The sequence below is a fragment of the Caloenas nicobarica genome, chromosome 21 (assembly GCF_036013445.1).
Source record: "Caloenas nicobarica isolate bCalNic1 chromosome 21, bCalNic1.hap1, whole genome shotgun sequence".
Classification (NCBI taxonomy): domain Eukaryota; kingdom Metazoa; phylum Chordata; class Aves; order Columbiformes; family Columbidae; genus Caloenas; species Caloenas nicobarica.
In genome coordinates, this window is record NC_088265.1 from 5,316,622 (window position 1) to 5,335,211 (window position 18,590).

The window sequence follows — 18,590 nt, forward strand, 5'->3', positions numbered from 1 at the left end:
TAACTTCATGCCAGGTTTGGGCCAAACTCAGGTTTGAGCCTGGTTTTCTGCAAAGGGTGAGTTTCTGTGGCTGGGGGACACTTGGGCCGTGAGGTCCCTCGGCAATCTACAGAGGGGACAGGATCTTGGGATGAGATCTCGGCCCCAGATATGTGAATGCCAAAGGCAATTTTAGGATTTTGGGGTCCCAGGGATGCTGTTCCCTGCAGCTCCATACCACACTGGGTTCAGTGGAGTGCCACAACCTGACACAGCCCGTTCGTGGGTGCTGAGCCCACGTGTTGCAGCCCTCCGGGGTTTGGTGGGGGGCAAAGGGTGCCGGGCAGGTGCCCTGGGCATTTTGGGGGCAGCAGGAGGGATCTGATCTCTGTTCCCTGTCCTGTAGGTCACTGCCGTGTGTTTGAAGAGCTGTGATGCCAAACGGAGACACGTTCCCACACCCGCAGTGACCATCTCATCCAGCCTTGGGGACAGCAGCCTATTGTCACCGGGATCCTCCTCAGCATGTCCCACCAGCCCAAATATCCCCCGGACCCTCTCTGCGCTGCTGCCAGCTTGGCCGCCCCATTGGGACAAGTCCTCGAGGGTGGCTTTGTCCCCCTCTGAACACCCCATGGCTCACTGATGCTGCAGCCCCTCGGAAAGGCGTCAGAGAGGTGACACAAGGGACCCTGGCAGTGACAAGCAGCCGAGCAGAGGGATTTAAGACGGCGAGGGCCTTGTCAGCACCAAGGACGTCCCTCCATCCTCGCCGGAGTGATGCCAGCTTCTGCTTAGCACCCAAGAAGAAGGGATGGGGGATCCCCCCCACCTTCACCACCTCATTGTCCCCTCCCATGCTGGCTCCCCTGACCCACGGGAGCCCATAGCGATGTGATCAGGGCCTCGCGGCTCAACAGCACCCACCGCCCACCCCACCGGGCACCTTCAGGACCCTTGCCCACCTGTCGCGCCCCACCATGATGTGTGAGGTGATGCCCACCATCAGCGAGGGGGACCCTCTGGGTCCCCCACAGGGCTCCGAGGCGGACGCCGACTTCGAGCAGCTGATGGTGAACATGCTGGATGAGAGGGACAAGCTGCTGGACACCCTGCGGGAGACCCGTGAGACGCTCTCTGTCACCCAGAGCCGCTTGCAGGAGACTCTCCGGGAGCGCGACCAGCTCCAGAGACAGCTCAACTCGGCCCTCCCGCAGGTAAGGACCTGACCCCGGGATGAGCAGGAGCCTCCGCTGAGGCACACGAGGGCCATCAGCTGCTTGGATGTCATTTTTAGCTCACGCCTTTAGGAAGGTCGACCCGATGTGCCAGCGGTGATGCTGCCAGGTGTGTTGTCCCTCGTTCCAATACTAAAACCTGTGTGTATTCCCAGGCCAAGCCACAAGCAGCTCAGACATCTCCCCTTGTCCTCTGTACCGTACTGGTCTGTGAGTCCATGGGGGCAGGTGTGGGACTGCAGTCCCTTCTGTTACACAGGGGAATGTGTATGGAGAAGGGACAAAACCTCCTGAGGACATGCCAGGTCTGGTCTAAACCTTCCCTGGCACAACTTGGGTTTGTTTCCTCTCTGAGGAGTCCCTGCTCTGCTCCCACAGGAGAAGGCATCTCGGGAAAAGGGAAGCCTGTGTCCCCATCCACAGAGCTGTACTTGTCCTGGTTCTGCCCGGTCTCCCAAAAGCAAAACACCTGGCAATGCTTCTCCATGGCATCTGGGGTCCCTGTGGACGAGCTGCTCCCTGTCCTCAGAGACAGCCCAAGCGCTGGGTGCAGCAGGGCCACCGCCACCTCCCGCGTCCCCTCTGCTCCGGAGAGATCAAGCCAGGTCACCCTGAGCGCACATCGCCCGCCCTGCCGCAGCGCCTCGGATTAAGGCACCGCGCGGATTTAGTCTCCGCTGCTGCTCCAATAAAGGGACCGCGGTGCCTCGGTGCGGGCGGCGTGCGGACGGAGCAAACTGGGTCAGCGCAGAGGGACTCGGTGGCAGTGCCGGCACCCATCAGGCTGCCGGGTGCCCCGCGCCAGCCGGGGCTGTCCCCAGCCCCCTGTCCTGCAGCCAGGGATGTGATCAGGGGGGTGACAGATGGGAGCTCCCGCTGTCCCCCGCCGCCCTGCCTGTCCCCGCGCGGGCAGGGGGGCTTTGCGCACGGGCACGGCGGCCACCGCTGCCCATCGTGCCGCTCGCCCTCGGGGGAGATGAGGGCTCGGCATGAACCTGGGGAGCAAACCCAAAGCTGCTCACCTGCCCAATGGGACTAATCCCAGCATGTGCATGTACCAGGTAAGCTGGATGCGGTGGGTCCCTTCCCTGGGGGGCTGTGCGGGGGCTTTCCATGGGCCTGTGCCATCCTTGTCCTCCTCTTCTGTGAGCCCTTTTGCCCAAGAGCTTATCGCAACATGTTGGACCCCGCTGGGACGGGATTTGAAGTGGATTGCTTGAAGGAGTGGATTGTTGAAGCTGCTGAAGAAGCTGGAGCACAAGTGTGATGGGAGCGGCTGAGGGAGTTGGGGGGTTCAGCTGGAGAACAGGAGCTGAGGGGAGACCTTCTGATCTCTGACCTGCCTGAAAGGAGCTTGGAGCCAGGGGGGGTCGGGCTCTGCTCCCCAGGAACAAGCGCCAGGACCAGAGGAAACGGCCTCAGGTTGCGCCAGGGGAGGTTGAGATTGGATCTGGGGAACAATTTCTCCCCCAAAGGGCTGTGGGGCATTGGAACAGGCTGCCCGGGGTAGTGCTGGAGTCACCATCCCTGGAGGGGTTGGACAGACGGACATGAGGTTCTCAGGGACATGGGGCAGTGCCAAGGTCAGGGTGACAGTTGAACTGGATGATCTTGAGGGTCTCTTCCAAACAAAATGATTCTATGAGATTAAGAAACCTCCTTTTTGGGGCAGGGTTGGGCACTCAGGAAGCTGACAGCCCTTCCCCGGGTTGTGTGGTGGCCGTGCTGCCTGGAGAGGGTTGGGTGGGTGGTGGCCGGGAGATGTGACACTGTGTCCTCGCAGGGCACAGCAGCAGCTGAATGTGTCTGTGTCGGCACAGGATCTGGAGGGTCAGCGGAGCCGTCAGTGGGGCGGGCAGGGGATGTGTGTGTGGGGCAAACCCCGGCGTGGGGCAGGCAGGGATGCTCCAGGGATGCTCCTGCCTGTAGCTCCCGCCCCCCCTTGCTTGTGCGGGGTTTGGCTGCCACGTGGCCGAGCCACCCCGCTCCAATCCACGGGGACATCCCTCAACCCCTAAAAGGCAGAACTCCAGGGCGATTTCCCGGGGAAACTAAGCTGCCTTAATGCTTCTTACATGATTTATTTATTCATATGGGAATGCTCAACGCGACTTAATCGGGCTGAAAGCTCTCGGCTCCAATCCCTCGGCCTGTGCAGGGGGTGTGCGGCTGAGGACCAAGCCCTGGCCAGGGTTGGGGGGCCCTCAGCAGCCCCCTGGGGCTCCCAGGTCAGCCTCTGCTCTCCTGGGTGTAGGTACCACCTGGGAATGTGACATGCAGGACTGCAGGTGTGTCCAGATGTGTTCCCAGAGCATGGGGTGGCACTTAGTGGGATGGCACTTCTCCCTGCCATGCCAAGACTTGGGGGTTTGGCTGAAGTCCCTGTCCCTGTTTGTGTCAGGAGGAGAACAGGCTCCCAAATCTCACAGGAGCTGCTGTGCTCGGGGCTATTGATGGCCACGAAAAACTCCTGCGATGCTTCCTTCCAGGCCCCGCTCTGCTGAGCCTTCGCTGCCTCTTGGGGCTGCCCAGGGAGCTGAGAACTGGACTTTTTGGGGTGGGCAGACACCCTTAGACTCCCCGAGCTCCCTGGAGGTCCCTCAGGAGCTGGGGAGGGTCCTGGCATGAAACAATTACCCCAAATCCCTCCCATTGAGCTTAAAAATATATCTACAGTTAACACTTGCAAAAAGCAACATGGAAATAGGAACTGCAGAGGCTCCAAGCTGGGGGAAAACACTCGCTGGGTGAGACCTTTAAAGTGTCTCAAGGTTTTGGGGAAGGACGGAGGGATCTGGTGGCTCAGCATTGGAGCTGGTCACCCTCCCACAAGACCAGGTGTTGGATTCCCACTCGCTCAGCTGCACGATGCTCCTCTGCAAGCAACCCTGGGTGGAAATACACATCGTGACCACAGGTTGAGAAGAGAGGACACCAGTTCCTCATGGATGGTCCCCTAGAGTCACAGAGCTGTTGCAGAGCGGTCCAGGACATGTCACCGCGCTGCCCAGCGCTGGGGGTGGGTGATGGTCAAAGCGCTGGGTTTACCCAGAAGGATTTAATCTTCGTAATCCCATGCTACACACTGCTGGGGTTGTGTTTATCCCTTCAACTGTGACTTAGGGCTTTCTCGTCGTTCCGTACCGCTCCTGGGACAAGAAGGAGAAACTGCGGTGATGGGTCTGCCAGCTCCCAGTGCAGCCAGACGGACGGAGCTCCATCCCGTACATGCCGAGTCAGCAGCGCTGATTTCCCATTGCGGGCATCCTTCCCACATCACCCTCCGGCACACGCCTGGCCCATGAGGAGCAATCACTCCAATTATGGGCTTTAAAATGCCATTAATCCCACAGCTGGAGCCGGTTCGTTCCTGAAGCTCCGGCGCATTGGAGCAGCAACTGCACTCCTGCCACAAACGGGGGAATTTTGCTTGTTTTGGTGCAATCTTGGGATGGCACGGGGAAAGGCAGAATCATATAATCACAGAATGGTTTGGGTTGAAAGGACCTCCCCAGCTCCCCCAGTGCCACCCCTGCCATGAGCAGGGACATCTGCACCAGCTCAGGTTGCTCAGAGCCCCGTCCAGCCTGGCCTGGGATGTCTCCAGGGATGGTTCAGCCACCACCTCTCTGGCCAACCTGGGCCAGGCTCTCACCACCCTCAATCAGAAGATGGCTCTGGGCTGAGGACTTTTGCATTTCAGCTTTTTCATGCTATGAACCTTCTCCCCCGGAGCTTCCTAAACCTCTCCTTGCCTTCTGTCTCCATGTAGCTGGTTTCTAACCTCCCTCCAGCTCTTCCCCATTGATGCAGCCAAGGGGCGGCATCTGGGGTTGCACAGAACCCCAGACCTGCCCGGCACCGACCAAATATCCCAGCCCTGAGCCATGAGACCCTGTTTCAATACCTCGTGTGGTGCTCTGAGTCTCCCTCCCTGCTCCAACGGTGCAAATAGCATCTGTCCTCGCTGCTCCCTCCTGCCCTGGAGCTTGGGGCTGAGCCCAGCCGGTCACGCTTTGGGTGGTTCGGTTTTAATCTAAATGAGCCATTTCTCAGGCTGCTGGGCTCCCCGCAGGGCTCCCAGGGCTGTCTCTCATCATCCGTGCTTTGACTGAAGATCAGGCACCTCTCCTTCACTTTCTAATCCATTTATAGGTGTCCCTGCTTAGGTTCAGAGCTTATCGGAGCTGGGGACAGGCGGCTGCATCTCCTGGGAAACTCCTGGCAGAGGAAAATTACCCAGATCCTCTTTATTACCCGTTCTCTGGGATTTAGGGCAATGGCATAACTGTGGAGCGGGGTGAAAGCTGTGCTCCACAGTGTGACACTGCAGCCAGCAGCTGGGGACAGCTTGTCCTCATGTCCCCAAACTCGCCTGGTGCCACCGGTGGCCCAGAAGCCGGGTGGCAGTGCTGGGGCAGACGTCTGGCACAACCAGGGCTGATGGAGGGAGCTACAGGCGGGTGCTGGAGTGATTTATTCCTAATTTTTATTCCCAAGGCATCAAAATCAGGCTTTCAAGTGCCCCCAGCCCTGTGTGCTCAGCTAACCCTTACTGCTGCCCCGTCTCGCTGCAACGGAGTTGAGAGTCAGGCTCTGCTCCCAAGGAACAAGCACCCGGACCAGAGGAAACGGCCTCAAGTTGCGTCAGGGGAGGCTGAGGTTGGATCTGGGGAACAATTTCTTCCCCAAAGGGCTGTGGGGCATTGGAACAGGCTGCCCAGGGCAGTGCTAGAGTCACCATCCCTGGAGGGGTTGGACAGACGGAGATGAGGTTCTCAGGGACATGGGGCAGTGCCAGGGCTGGGGGCTGGATGATCTTGAGGGTCTTTTCCAACCAAGATGATTCTATGATTTTATTTTTGGTCGTAAATGCCTCTTTTTGCAGCCTTTCCCCAAGGAAGGACAGTTATCGTGGCATCTTTTGTTTGCTGTGGGATGCCCCAGCCCTGCCAGCCCTGCTGGGTGCAGGGCACAGGATCCAACCAGCCATTCCTGGGGGGCCGGGGGGCTCGGAGAGGAGCACCCGCTGGGATGGGGTCGGGCAGGAGCTTTGTGCCGTGCCGGGAGCGGAGCCACCACCGCGCTGACCCGCTGACCCGTGGATCGCATCGGGCTTGCAGGGTGGGACCTGCTCGTCTCTCTCCAGTGGATTTTCTCTCTTTTAATCCCCTTGCCTTTGGGGATGAAAGCCTGATTGCGGGCGCAAGCTGTACAGCTCGGCCAGCCCAGGCGGGTTGTGAGGAGGGCTGAGCACTGACCGTCACCATCCCCAGTGTGGCATCGCATCCCTCTTCCCTTGCTGCCCCCGCTGCCTTGTCCCATCCGTCCTGCACTCCCCGTATCCCTGTTCACCCTGGCAGGGACAGCATCCATGTCCGTGGGGCAGAGCAGGAGGTTTCCACCCTTTGCAGATCTGGGGGTTTGGATCTGCAGCGTCCCTGCCCCGTGCTGGGACAGAGTCCACAGCCAAGGTGTCACCCCTCGTTACAGCTTGGGCTGCTGAAAGACATTCCTGGGGCCATCGCAACTGCGAGGATGCTTTTACTGAGCTCCTTCAGCCTCACTGCCAGTCTCCTGACGTATCGAGGGACTGGGGGAGTGACACATCCCAACGTCTGAAGCAGCCAGCGGACACGGGCACCTGCTCCGGCACCTCTCGCTGCTGCTCTTGCTCCCGCACCAGCGTTCCCAGCCCCAATATAATCCCCGGGGATGCTCGCGAGCTGCTCGCTCTGGCGCAGCGCTTGCATAACCCAGCGGAGCGTACGCCTGTGTCAGCGGCTGTGCGAGCGGTAATCCCCGCTGGCAGGAGAACGCGGCTCCGGGAACCGCTTGGCCGGCACAGCCGTCCCCGGGGAACCGGCTCTGCAGGGGGTGCAGCGGTGCTTTGGAGGGCTCTGGGGTGGTGCAGAGGTTGGGGTTGGAGATTTGGGGTGCCATGAATGATTTGGGGGACAACTGATGGGGACACAGATGACCTAAGGGCTGGAGTGGTCCCTGGGGAAGTGATGGGTCTGCCCTGGTGAGGCCCCATCTGCAGAATTGTGTCCAGTTCTGGGCTCCCCAGTTCAAGAAGGACAAGGAATTACTGGAGAGAGTCCAGCGGAGGGACACAAAGATGCTGAGGGAGGAAAGGCTGAGAGAGCTGGGGCTGTTCAGCTGGAGAAGAGAAGCTGAGAGGGATCTGATCAATGGGATCAATATCTCAGGGTGGGTGTCAGAGGATGGAGCAGACTCTGTTCAGTGGTGCCCAACGCCAGGGTGAGGGGCAACGGGCACAGACTGAAACACAGGAGGGTCCATCTGAACAGGAGGAGAAACTTCTTTGCTGGGAGGTGCCAGAGCCTGGGCCAGGCTGCCCAGAGCGGGTGTGGAGTCTCCTGCTCTGAGACATTCAAACCCGCCTGGACCGACCTGTGTGATCTGCTCTGGTGACCCTGCGTGAGCAGGGCTGGGCTGGGGATCTACAGAGGTCCTGCAACCCCAGCCAGCCTGGGGTTCTGTGACCCTGTGATTCTGTGAGCGGGGCTGGAAAGGAGCTGAGAGACTCAGGGTGATACTGGGGTGAGGATGTTGGGTGGCAGCAGCCCTGAGGCCTGGGCCTGGGCAGCAAAGCAGCTGTTTGTAGGGGCGATTATGACCTGGGCTGCTGCAATTGCTGTTTCGCTTCCTCCACATTGCGACGTGCTCAGGTCCTGTCTCCCCATGGGGTGTCAGCATCACCAGTGACACCAGCATCCCCACCAACCCCAGGCCAACAACCACAGCAGTGTGAGCAGGTTGGGCTGGGAAGGGAGAGGGAACATCCAGCTGGGACAAACGGAGATTAAAAAGCTCTTGATTCCTTGGAGGGACGTCAGCTGTTGTAGGAGGTTTCACTTTGAGCTGAGCAGAGCATTTGATTCAGCCTGAGCCTCAACGTTTTGCTTCAGTTTGAAGGGTTTTTATTTGTTTAACTTGAAAATTAAAGTGAAAGAGAATTTCATGCTGTAAAACGCCTCTCAGCCCCCAGTCGAAATTTGGTTTGTTAATGCTCAATCAAATCCTTCTCAGCTTCTTCTGAAACCCTTTTCCTTTTTAAATTCTTCTCAACGACACTGTGAAACTAGTGTAAATTCATGAAGCGTTGCCACATTTGCATTTTTCACCCTGAAAAATCCCAGCTGCAAAATGTTGCTTAGTCCTGGCACCACTTGGCGACTGAAAGAGCAACTGGGAGCAATGGGAGAGTGTTCCTGAGCTAATCCAGCCGCTTGGTTTTCATTTTTTAAGGGAAAATGAACTCTTCCTGCATCTGAGGAGCTTCACAGCAAGTTTTCTTTCCCCTCCAACACAGTCACGATCACGATCGCCCCTGTTTCCAAGGAGTCCGTCATGTCCCAGTGGATGCGCTGGCTTTGCAGCTCTGCTTGGCCGTTGCTCTGTGCACATCCCTTCCTTGGTGGCTGTCACCTCCCTGGGGACAGCGGTGAGTGGAGCAAGGACTGGTGGCATCTGCACATCTGCTGCGCCCCATCTCTCTCAGAGGGTTCAGCTGGAGAACAGGAGCTGAGGGGAGACCTTCTGATCTCTGACCGGCCTGAAAGGAGCTTGGAGCCAGGGGGGGTCGGGCTCTGCTCCCCAGGAACAAGCGCCAGGACCAGAGGAAACGGCCTCAAGTTGCACCAGGGGAGGTTGAGGTTGGATCTGGGGAGCAATTTCTTCCCCAAAGGGCTGTGGGGCATTGGAACAGCTGCCCAGGGCAGTGGTGGAGTCACCATCCCTGGAGGGGTTGGACAGACGGACATGAGGTTCTCAGGGCCATGGGGCAGTGCCAGGGCTGGGAGAATGTTTGGACCGGATGATCTTGAGGGTCTCTTCCAACCAAAATGATTCTGTGATTCTATGATTTGGGGTTTGGGCGTGCCCCATAAGATGCTCGATGGCATCCCACATGCAGGACTGGGGCAGATCTCGCTCTTTCCTTTGGAAGGAGGTTTCGTCACAGGCCATAGCAGAGCCTGGCTCAGGGCCGGGGGGACCCGTCCTGGCCGCTGTGGTTTGCGGTGAGTTTTATCCCAATGGGATGCGCTGAGGTGGGTGCTCTGCTGGGCTGCATCAAGGGGACCGTGAGGATGGCAGCATGCTGGTGGCCTTGACTGGGATGCTTTAAATGCCATCAAGCACCTCTGGAGCTGTAGAGCCATTTCTTGTCTCATGGACATCAAACCAAATGGAGAAATATCAAGATGCTGCGTTCTCCCTTCTGCAGAGCACTTGGGGAAGCCGGGAGCAGATCACCTCCCAGCCTGGCTGTGCTTCTCTGCTGATTTCTCCGTGTTCTCTGTGGTATCCTCATCTCTCACTGGTTGGGTTCGGATGGGAGATGCTCTGTGCTGGCTGTGCTGGCGGCGGGGCCGGGACGCCGGCTCCATCTCTGTGCTCTCTGCTCACGGCCGTGCCCTGATTTCCCGCAGGAGTTTGCGACGCTGACGCGGGAGCTCAGCGCGTGCCGGGAGCAGCTCCTGGAGAGGGAAGAGGAGATCTCGGAGCTGAAAGCCGAGCGCAATAACACCCGGGTAAGCACAGAAAACCTGCTGCCTGGCTTTCGATCTCCAGAAATATGGGACACCGCAGGCTGCTGGGCTGCTATCCGTGTCACCAGCCCCTGGGATGGTGACGGTCTCATCCTTGTCCCCTTGCAGCTCTTGCTGGAGCACCTGGAGTGCCTGGTGTCGAGGCACGAGCGGTCCCTGAGGATGACCGTGGTCAAGCGTCAGGCCCAGTCGCCGTCTGGGGTTTCCAGTGAGGTCGAGGTGCTCAAGGCGCTCAAGTCACTCTTTGAGCATCACAAGGCACTGGATGAAAAGGTGAGACAGGCTATTGAGACCCGTCCCATCTCTCTCTGAGCATCCTCTGCTCAGAGCTGACCTCCCAACCCTCCTCCTCCCTCTCACTGTTTGCCATTCTTTGTTGTTAAGCTCAGTGGTGACATGGGCTCCCTCAGGATGTCCAAAAGCCACAGCACCCTTGTTTTAGGAGCTGGTGGGGCTGCCAAGTGGCTCCTGTGGCTCTGAGGCTGTCGGGGACAGGGATCTTGCTTCCCCACGTCACTCACGTGGTGGTGGTGAGTGCTGGCATTTGGCCGCCCTGGTTCAGTCTTGTGGTTCCTCCTGATTCGTTTACCTCAAACAGCTCTTCACTCTGCTGAAACACATCTTCAAGCTGCCCTGGCCATGGGTCTCCTGCAAGAATCAGTTTGGTCTGCGCCGTTCCTCTCCAACTTGCTTTCGCTCTCCCAAGTGATGGGCTGGAGCATCAGAGCCTGTGCCGTGGATGTGGATCCATCTGAGCTGGGCTGTCAGCCAGACAAATGGGCCTGGGAGCTTGCCTAGACCCTGGGCACCCTTGTCACGGATAAATAATGATCTTTCCTCTTGTCTTCCACAATTGCAGGTTCGGGAACGCTTGCGAGCAGCCTTAGAGCGAGTGGCGACCTTGGAGGAGCAGCTCGTGGACGCCCATCGGCAGGTAAGAGATGTTTGGGCAGCCCGGGCTGGTTACATTTGTGAATTCTTCCTGAATTTGCTGAGATACCACCCCAAAATGATCGTTCACATCAGAGAAATGGCTCTGGGGCATTTTTAATGTAAGGCTTTTATTCTATTTACAGGAAGGATTGTCTGTATTTAAGGAAACCTTGTAAATATTCTGAAAACTTTTATCTCACAGGCAAGGTTTCCTCTGTCATTTTGCTGTTTGGTGTTCATTTTGCTGACAAAAGCAACCTGAACTTGAATCATTTTGAGGACTGAGAGTGACCTGGGATTTTCCCTGCCTAAGCAGAGACCCAAACCTCACTTCTCCCTGGCATGTGGGCTTCGCTTTCCCCAACATCCAGCCCTTTTCATCTTGGAGAGATATTACCCCTGTTTTCCTTCCTGAAGTTTGTGCCCAGCCAAAAGGAAGGAGCCATCCTTAGAGCCTGCGCCTGGCCAAATTTTGCTCCTCTGTCCGGTTCCTGGAATGTGTCTCCTGGCACGTCCCCAGGCTTTTGGGGAGGCAGTGCCTGGCTTTTGGTCACCTTGCAGGGACATGTCCCCATCCTCCTGCGACAGAACAGGGTGCAATGCTGGTGTTTATTGCCTGCTCCTGACGGCCACATTTGCACCAGGTTTGGAGTCTGTCTGACTGCAAACCAGTGAAATGAATTGGGAGGGAGTCCTGGGATGTGAAGCTCAGATCGCAACCCCAGGAAAACATGGAGGGTTGGAGGGTGTTGGTCTCTGCTCCCAGGGAACAAGCACCAGGACCAGAGGAAACAGCCTCAGGTTGTACCAGGGGAGGTTTAAATTAGATCTTCGGAACAATTTCTTCCCCAAAGGGCTGTGGGGCATTGGAACAGGCTGCCCAGGGCAGTGGTGGAGTCACCATCCCTGGAGGGGTTGGACAGACGGAGATGAGGTTCTCAGGGACATGAGGCAGTGCCAGGGCTGGGGGAACGGTTGGACTCGAAGATCTTGAGGGTCTTTTCCAACCTAAATGATTCTATAATTCTTTAATTCTAGAACCTGATTGCTGGAGCTCAGGCTCTTCGTGTGCCTGTAGCAAGCACCGCTCTGTCCATGCGAGACGGACAGGCTTCATCCTCCATCAGTGCTGAGCCTTCATCTCTGCCTTCCCCTCGCTTCCTCACCCCGTCCCTCCAGCTCCTCCCCAGCCACAGACACTACCTGGAGGAACCCGATGGGGAGCCGGTTGCAGACCGGGGTGCACCAGGACTTGCCTGACAGCCAGACCAGCCAGTCCCATCTGCTTTCTCTCATTGATTAATCCCTGTTGTCACGCAGGTGGCGGCTCTGCAGCAAGGCGCCACGCGGGAGGGCCCGGCGGGTGAGCGGGATGAGAGAGAGACCAAGGAGCCGGCGCAAAAGCTTCCCTGGAAGGTGAGAACCCCAGGAACCCTGCTCTGACCACACTCACCGAGGCCATCGGTTCTCCATGCCCCTCCTTGCTGGCTCCAGGGTGCTGAAAACATTTTTCCCCCCTCCCCTGGGTCCAGCCCCTGGGAAATTCCCTGATGTCCCAATGGGTACAAGCGATTTCTGAGTGCAGATGCTCCTGGGATCTCTACTTCCCAGAGATGCGCTGGGAAACCCTTAGACATCCCTGTTCCATCGTGCGTGTGAGAAGCCACGTCCCTGTCTGGCAGAGACTCTTGACAGAGGGTCCCAGAGCCCCACGTCCCCACTGTCCCCCACCTCCCCGGGTCCCCGCGGGTCCACGTTCCCCCTTCTGCAGGCCATGCCAGCCCGTGCATTGGGGCAGCCCAGCATCTGCCTCCCTCTCTGCTGCCTTGCAGCGCCTCTCCAACGGCTCTGTCCACCCGGATGATGAGGCTGGGCGGGTGGTGGAGCTGCAGGAGCTCCTGGAGAAGCAGAATTTCGAAGTGGTCCAGGCCAAGGAGCGCATCTCTGCGTTGGCTGCCAGCGTCGCCGAGCTGGAGGAGGATCTGGGCACCGCCAGGAAGGATCTGATCAAATCAGAGGAGATGAGCAGCAAGTACCAGAGGGACCTCCGAGAGGTTAGACACTGCCCTCTCGCACGGCCAAGCCTGTTGCAGTGACATTCGCAGCAGCTTTCAAAGCTTCTGGGCTGGGAAGAGTTTGTAATCCCTGTTGTATGTGGGGTGAGGGCAGTGTTCCCCAAAAGAGGCCACTGGCTTTGGGAGATCTTCCCCAAGTCCATCAGCAGGACTTCCCTGAGGTTATGAGCGGACACTGAGATACCCAGGTGTGCTGCAGACCTGGGGCAGTTGTGTCCATACTGGAAGGTGTCTTTAGGACAAGAAGAAATGGCCTCAAGTTGCGCCAGGGGAGGTTGAGGTTGGATCTGGGGAGCAATTTCTTCCCCAAAGGGCTGTGGGGCATTGGAACAGGCTGCCCAGGGCAGTGCTGGAGTCACCATCCCTGGAGGGGTTGGACAGACGGCCATGAGGTTCTCAGGGACATGGGGTAGTGCCAGGGATGGGTTAATGGTTGGACTTGATGATCTCGAAGGTCTCTTCCAACCAAAATGATTCTGTGACTGTCTGACTCTCCCTTTGTTGCTCTCCCACTCTGCTGTCTCTCATTCCTGTGCAGAGCAGGGTTTTCATTGCATGCTTGGACTTTAAGGTGTCCCACGTTAGCAGGAGCTGGATGGGCCAGTTATTCCCAAACTGGTGGTCACGGATGAGGATTTGACAGCCCTGTCACTTCCCCAGGCCCTGGCTCAGAAAGAGGACATGGAGGAGAGGATCACCACGCTAGAGAAACGCTACCTGGCAGCCCAGCGAGAAGCCACCTCCATCCATGACCTCAATGACAAGCTGGAAAGCGAGTTGGCCAACAAGGAGTCCCTGCACCGCCAGGTACCGAAGCTGGACCCAACGTCTCCCCACCACCCTGGGGATTTGGGAGGGAAAAGTGGGTGCTGAGGATAGGACAAGCGAGTGAGCTGCGGTGCCAGGCACACATCGTGTCCTTCCCGCAGTGCGAGGAGAAAGCCCGGCATCTGCAGGAGCTGCTGGAGCTGGCAGAGCAGAAGCTGCAGCAGACGATGCGCAAGGCAGAGACGTTGCCCGAGGTGGAAGCGGAGCTGGCCCAGCGCATCGCTGCACTCACCAAGGCAAGTGTGCGGGCTGCTCAGAGATGGCTGGGGCAGCAGAGAGTGCAGGAACCAGGGGGAATTCCTCTGAGGAAGAGGCAGGTTTGGCCGATGTCTCCAGTACTGGAGGCCCTGGCAGGCCCAGTACACCCTGCTGTCATTCCCAGGCTCTGAGCTTCGGTGTCCTCTGCCTCTCCCGTGGCTGCAGGGACAATGCAGGGGTTTTAAAGCTTCCAATATACTCTGCACACACAAGGATTTCTCCCTTCCCTTGGCTCCTTTCTCCAAGGCAGAGATGGCCTTGGTGGGAGTGGGACCACTCTGGGATGAGGAGGAAGAGGAAGGACGCAGGCTGGATCTGGGAGGGTGCAGGGCTGGAGGGAGGTGTGGATCCGGCCAGTCTTGCCCTTCCCAGGCGCTAGAACAGGTGCCAGTTGCTCACAGAGCACATCCATCTCCCGTCACCTTGCTGGCGGGGCTGGTTTGGGCTTCCAGCACACCGTGAGCCTGGCAGGGATGTGGGAGGGAGCACCGCGTCCCGGGGAAGGATGCGGACACAGAGGTGGAGAGGGGGATGCAGGACAACCTGCGTGGTTTTGGGGAGCATCATCCGAGAGGGCTGCTCTGCTTTTCCCAGGCAGAAGAGAGGCACGGGAGCATCGAGGAGCACCTCCGGCAGCTGGAGAGTCAGCTGGAGGAGAAGAACCAGGAGCTGGCCAGGGTAAGCGCTGCTCAGCCGGGGCTGGGGAGCCCTTGCAGGTCCTGATCTGGCCTTGGCTCCCCCTTTCCACAGTGCCTGGGTACCTGGGCACACCACAAAGGGCCGGTGTCTCTGAAACAGGATGGAGAGAGGAGCTTGGTTAATCCTTTCCCACCCAGGACGTCCTGAACTAGAGCCACCCAGGAGCTCATGACACTCTCTGCTGGGATTTCCCCCTCTCTCAGGCACCTGAGTCTTGATGTTAGTGTGCCACACGCACTCCTCTCCCAGCATCACCTTCTGGGGCAAGCTGGGACCCGAAATACAGGGTGGAGGAGGAGGGTCCAGCTGCTCTTCCCCCCAGCCTGGCTCAGCAGCAGGGCAAGATCGGGGGCACTGGGAGCAAAGGTGCTGCCCTCAGGGACAGGGAGGCTGTGTCGAGGTGTTGAAGGATGCACAGTCCGTGCTGTGTGGCTCAAGGCTGGGCTGTCCACGCAGGAGGTTGTGATACACATTTCTGGGGTCACCCAGGTGGCATTACAGCCTGTGCCTTTCACAGAATCCCAGGCTGGTTGGGGTTGCAGGACCTCTGTAGATCCCCGGTCCTGCTCACGCAGGGTCACCAGAGCAGATCACACAGGTCGGTCCAGGCGGGTTTGAATGTCTCCAGAGAAGGAGACTCCACACCCGCTCTGGGCAGCCTGGTCCAGGCTCTGGCACCTCCCAGCAAAGAAGTTTCTCCTCCTGTTCAGATGGACCCTCCTGTGTTTCAGTCTGTGCCCGTTGCCCCTCACCCTGTTGTTGGGCACCACTGAACAGAGTCTGGTCCATCCTCTGCCACCCACCCTGAGATATTGATCCCATTGATCAGATCCCTCTCAGCTTCTCTTCTCCAGCTGAACAGCCCCAGCTCTCTCAGCCTTTTCTCAGCAGAAAGATGCTCCAGACCCCTCAGCATCTTTGTGTCCCTCCGCTGGACTCTCTCCAGTAATTCCTTGTCTTTCTTAAACTGAGGAGCCCAGAACTGGATGCAACCAGGGAAGTCCCTGGTTGTTTTGTCCTGGGGCAGAGATTTGGAGAGACCTTTGCAAATCCAGAGGGATTGTCACCCATGGGGGTCTGGAAAGGGTCCCTGGTGTGTCTGTCCCTGCCAGATGCACAGGTCAAGCTTTCTTGAGCGGCAGGCAGGCAGGATCTCTTTGAGTCCCGTCCTCTCTCCTCCTCATCCCTGGCTGGGGAATGGCAGAGACCAGCAAAGCCCCAACGGTGGGTCCGATCTGTGCTGTAAGCGGTGGCTTTGTGCCCACAAGCGGGGCCCGGGGGATCAGCTCTGACATGGGATGGCAGGAGAAGCAGATCTGCTGGATCTGACGTGTCCGGTCGCTGTTTGCCATTGCAGGCCCGCCAGCGGGAGAAGATGAACGAGGAGCACAATAAGCGGCTCTCGGACACCGTGGACCGTCTGCTGAGCGAGTCCAACGAGCGGCTGCAGCTGCATCTCAAGGAGAGGATGGCGGCCTTGGAAGAGAAGGTAATAATGGGGGACAGGGCGTCCTGTGGGGGCTGATGGAGGGTTGAGGGGTCAGTAGCCCGTCTAGCACGGAGCCTCGACCAGCCAGACCTCAGGGTTGAAAGTACCTGCTCGAGGATGGAGAAATGGACACATGCAGGACGCCAGCTGGGCGCTGAGGCCGGTGGGAGCGCAGGGAATCGCGCTCTGCATTGCACCCCCACCTCCGGCCGGCCCTCGCTCGGCAAGACCCACCGCCTTCCACCTCTGACCACAGCGGGATTTGTCCGGCTCCGTTCCCTGTGTCTCTTCTGGTGCAGCCTCGACTGCAGCCTGCGCTCGGCTGTTGGAGCAAAACCCCACTGCATTTTGCAGGAAAAAATGCAGCGTTCATCCTCTCCCGCCTGCCCATCTCCTCCACATGCTGCCTCAAAACCTTCCTGTCGCCCAAGCTGGATGGATCTGTCTTCTCCAAGCCAGGGCAGGGTCCATGAGCAGCCTCCCAGCTCCCATCCTGTTCCTCCTGGGGAACTGGGCTTTGAGGAGCCGGCTGAAGCTTCTGCTGCCTCAGTGTGAATGCAATGAGCTGGGAGAGCAGGGGACTCGGAGCGAGCATGAAGCTCACGATGAGGGAGGTGAGAGCCTGTCCCAGGTTGGCCAGAGAGGTGGTGGCTGAACCATCCCTGGAGACATCCCAGGCCAGGCTGGACGGGGCTCTGAGCAACCTGAGCTGGTGCAGATGTCCCTGCTCGTGGCAGGGGTGGCACTGGGGGAGCTGGGAAGGTCCTTCCAACTCAAACCATTCTGTGATTCTACGATTCGATGATTCTAATGCCCATGGGAGCTCAACCCTGGATAATTCCCCTCTCTCTGGGTTCCTGCAGGGACCAGATCCCCCTTAGCAAGTCAGAGCCCAGAGGGGCTGCATCCCCCAGCTGATCCCTCCAGGACCAGCTCCGTGTCCCTGCTGCTCTGCACCTCCTGTCCCCAACCAGACCCATTTGTGCCACCGTGTCCAGTCGTTCAGCAGACGCCTGCATGGCACTGGATAAAAAGCACGTCCCAACACATGGGACTGAGCCCAAATTCCCAGCCCAGCAAGCAACAGGGACCTGAATGGTCACTGTCTGCTCCCCAGCCTGCACCCAGCACTGCCTGACCCACAGAGTCTCTGCGGGTTTGCCATGGGCAAAAATGATGCTGTTTGGCCACCAGCACCTCCCAGAAAAGAGCATTAGGTCAGGCTGTTGCAAGCACATCTTGTTTTCCCCCTGCCTATTCTCCGGCTGAGATGCAGGGAGTATTTTTGCCCTTGATCCAGGTGCTCGAGGAGTTGATCTCCTTTTAGACACCTTTCCTAATTTTCAAGCCCTGCCCATCAAATCTCTAATCACCGCTTGCCTTCCATGGCCATGCCCTGGCTCTGGTGTGGGGCAGGAGTGGAGCCGTGGCAACCAAGCTTGAGGAGCAGGAGGTTTGCAGAGTGGAGTGGGTGAAGAACATGTTAGGGAGCTGTGGCCGTCCTGGGGAGCTGGTCAACAGCAGCAGAACATGAGCCAGCATGTGCCCAGGTGGCCAAGAGGCCACCAGCATCCTGGCTGGTACCAGCACTGGTGTGGCCAGCAGGCCCAGGGCAGTGACCGTCCTGTGCTGGGCACTGGGGAGGCCAAACCGCGAATCCTGGGGGCAGTTCTGGGCCCCTCACGCCAAGAAAGGCCTTGAGGTGCTGGAGCGAGTTGAGAGAAGGGAACGGAGCTGGGGAAGGGGCTGGAGCACAAGTGTGATGGGAGCGGCTGAGGGAGCTGGGGGTTCAGCTGGAGCACAGGAGCTGAGGGGAGACCTTCTGATCTCTGACCTGCCTGAAAGGAGCTGGGAGCCAGGGGGGGTCGGGCTCTGCTCCCCAGGAACAAGCACCAGGACCAGAGGAAACGGCCTCAAGTTGCGCCAGGGGAGGTTGAGGTTGGATCTGGGGAACAATTTCTTCCCCAAAGGGCTGTGGGGCATTGGAACAGGCTGCCCAGGGCAGTGCTGGAGTCACCATCCCTGGAGGGGTTGGACAGACGGACATGAGGTTCTCAGGGACATGGGGCAGTGCCAAGGTCAAGGTGACAGTTGGATTGGATGATCTTGAGGGTCTTTTCCAACCAAAATGATTCTGTGATCACTCCTGCCAGGCGTCCATCACACCATCCATGCAGCGATTCCACGCTGGCCATTCCCAGGAGTCCACGTGGCCGTTTTCTAAACGGTCTCTCTTTTTCTTTCCTGTTTTTGTTCCCTTTTGTTTTGTTTCGTTTTTTTTCTTTTTCCAAGAACACATTGTTACAAGAGCTGGAAAATACCCAAAAGCAGATAGAGGAACACCAGCACGACAAGGTAAATGCCGCTGCAGGGAGCCTGCCCTAATGCCTGCGCTTCTTCACTCCTCACTTCCTCACTCACAGGCTTCACCCGTGTCTTTAGAGGAGGGTTTATCCCTGTGCTAGTTGGTCCAGCCTGGCTACAAGGAACAGCCATGTCCCCTTCACCCCCC

At 58.3% G+C, this 18,590-nt stretch overlaps 1 protein-coding gene across 1 annotated transcript in view; it reads left to right on the forward strand.

The window, feature by feature from the left end:
* Nucleotides 1-959: 959 nt before the first annotated feature.
* PPFIA4 (PTPRF interacting protein alpha 4) overlaps nt 960-18,590 on the forward strand; it is a 33,085-nt gene continuing 15,454 nt past the window's right edge. The window contains exons 1-11 of the mRNA XM_065649199.1: nt 960-1,196; nt 9,677-9,778; nt 9,905-10,069; nt 10,656-10,730; nt 12,050-12,145; nt 12,562-12,783; nt 13,465-13,611; nt 13,734-13,872; nt 14,489-14,568; nt 15,947-16,078; nt 18,371-18,433. Of these exons, the coding sequence (XP_065505271.1) occupies nt 960-1,196; nt 9,677-9,778; nt 9,905-10,069; nt 10,656-10,730; nt 12,050-12,145; nt 12,562-12,783; nt 13,465-13,611; nt 13,734-13,872; nt 14,489-14,568; nt 15,947-16,078; nt 18,371-18,433 (1,458 nt within the window). The remainder of the gene's footprint in view (nt 1,197-9,676; nt 9,779-9,904; nt 10,070-10,655; nt 10,731-12,049; nt 12,146-12,561; nt 12,784-13,464; nt 13,612-13,733; nt 13,873-14,488; nt 14,569-15,946; nt 16,079-18,370; nt 18,434-18,590) is intronic.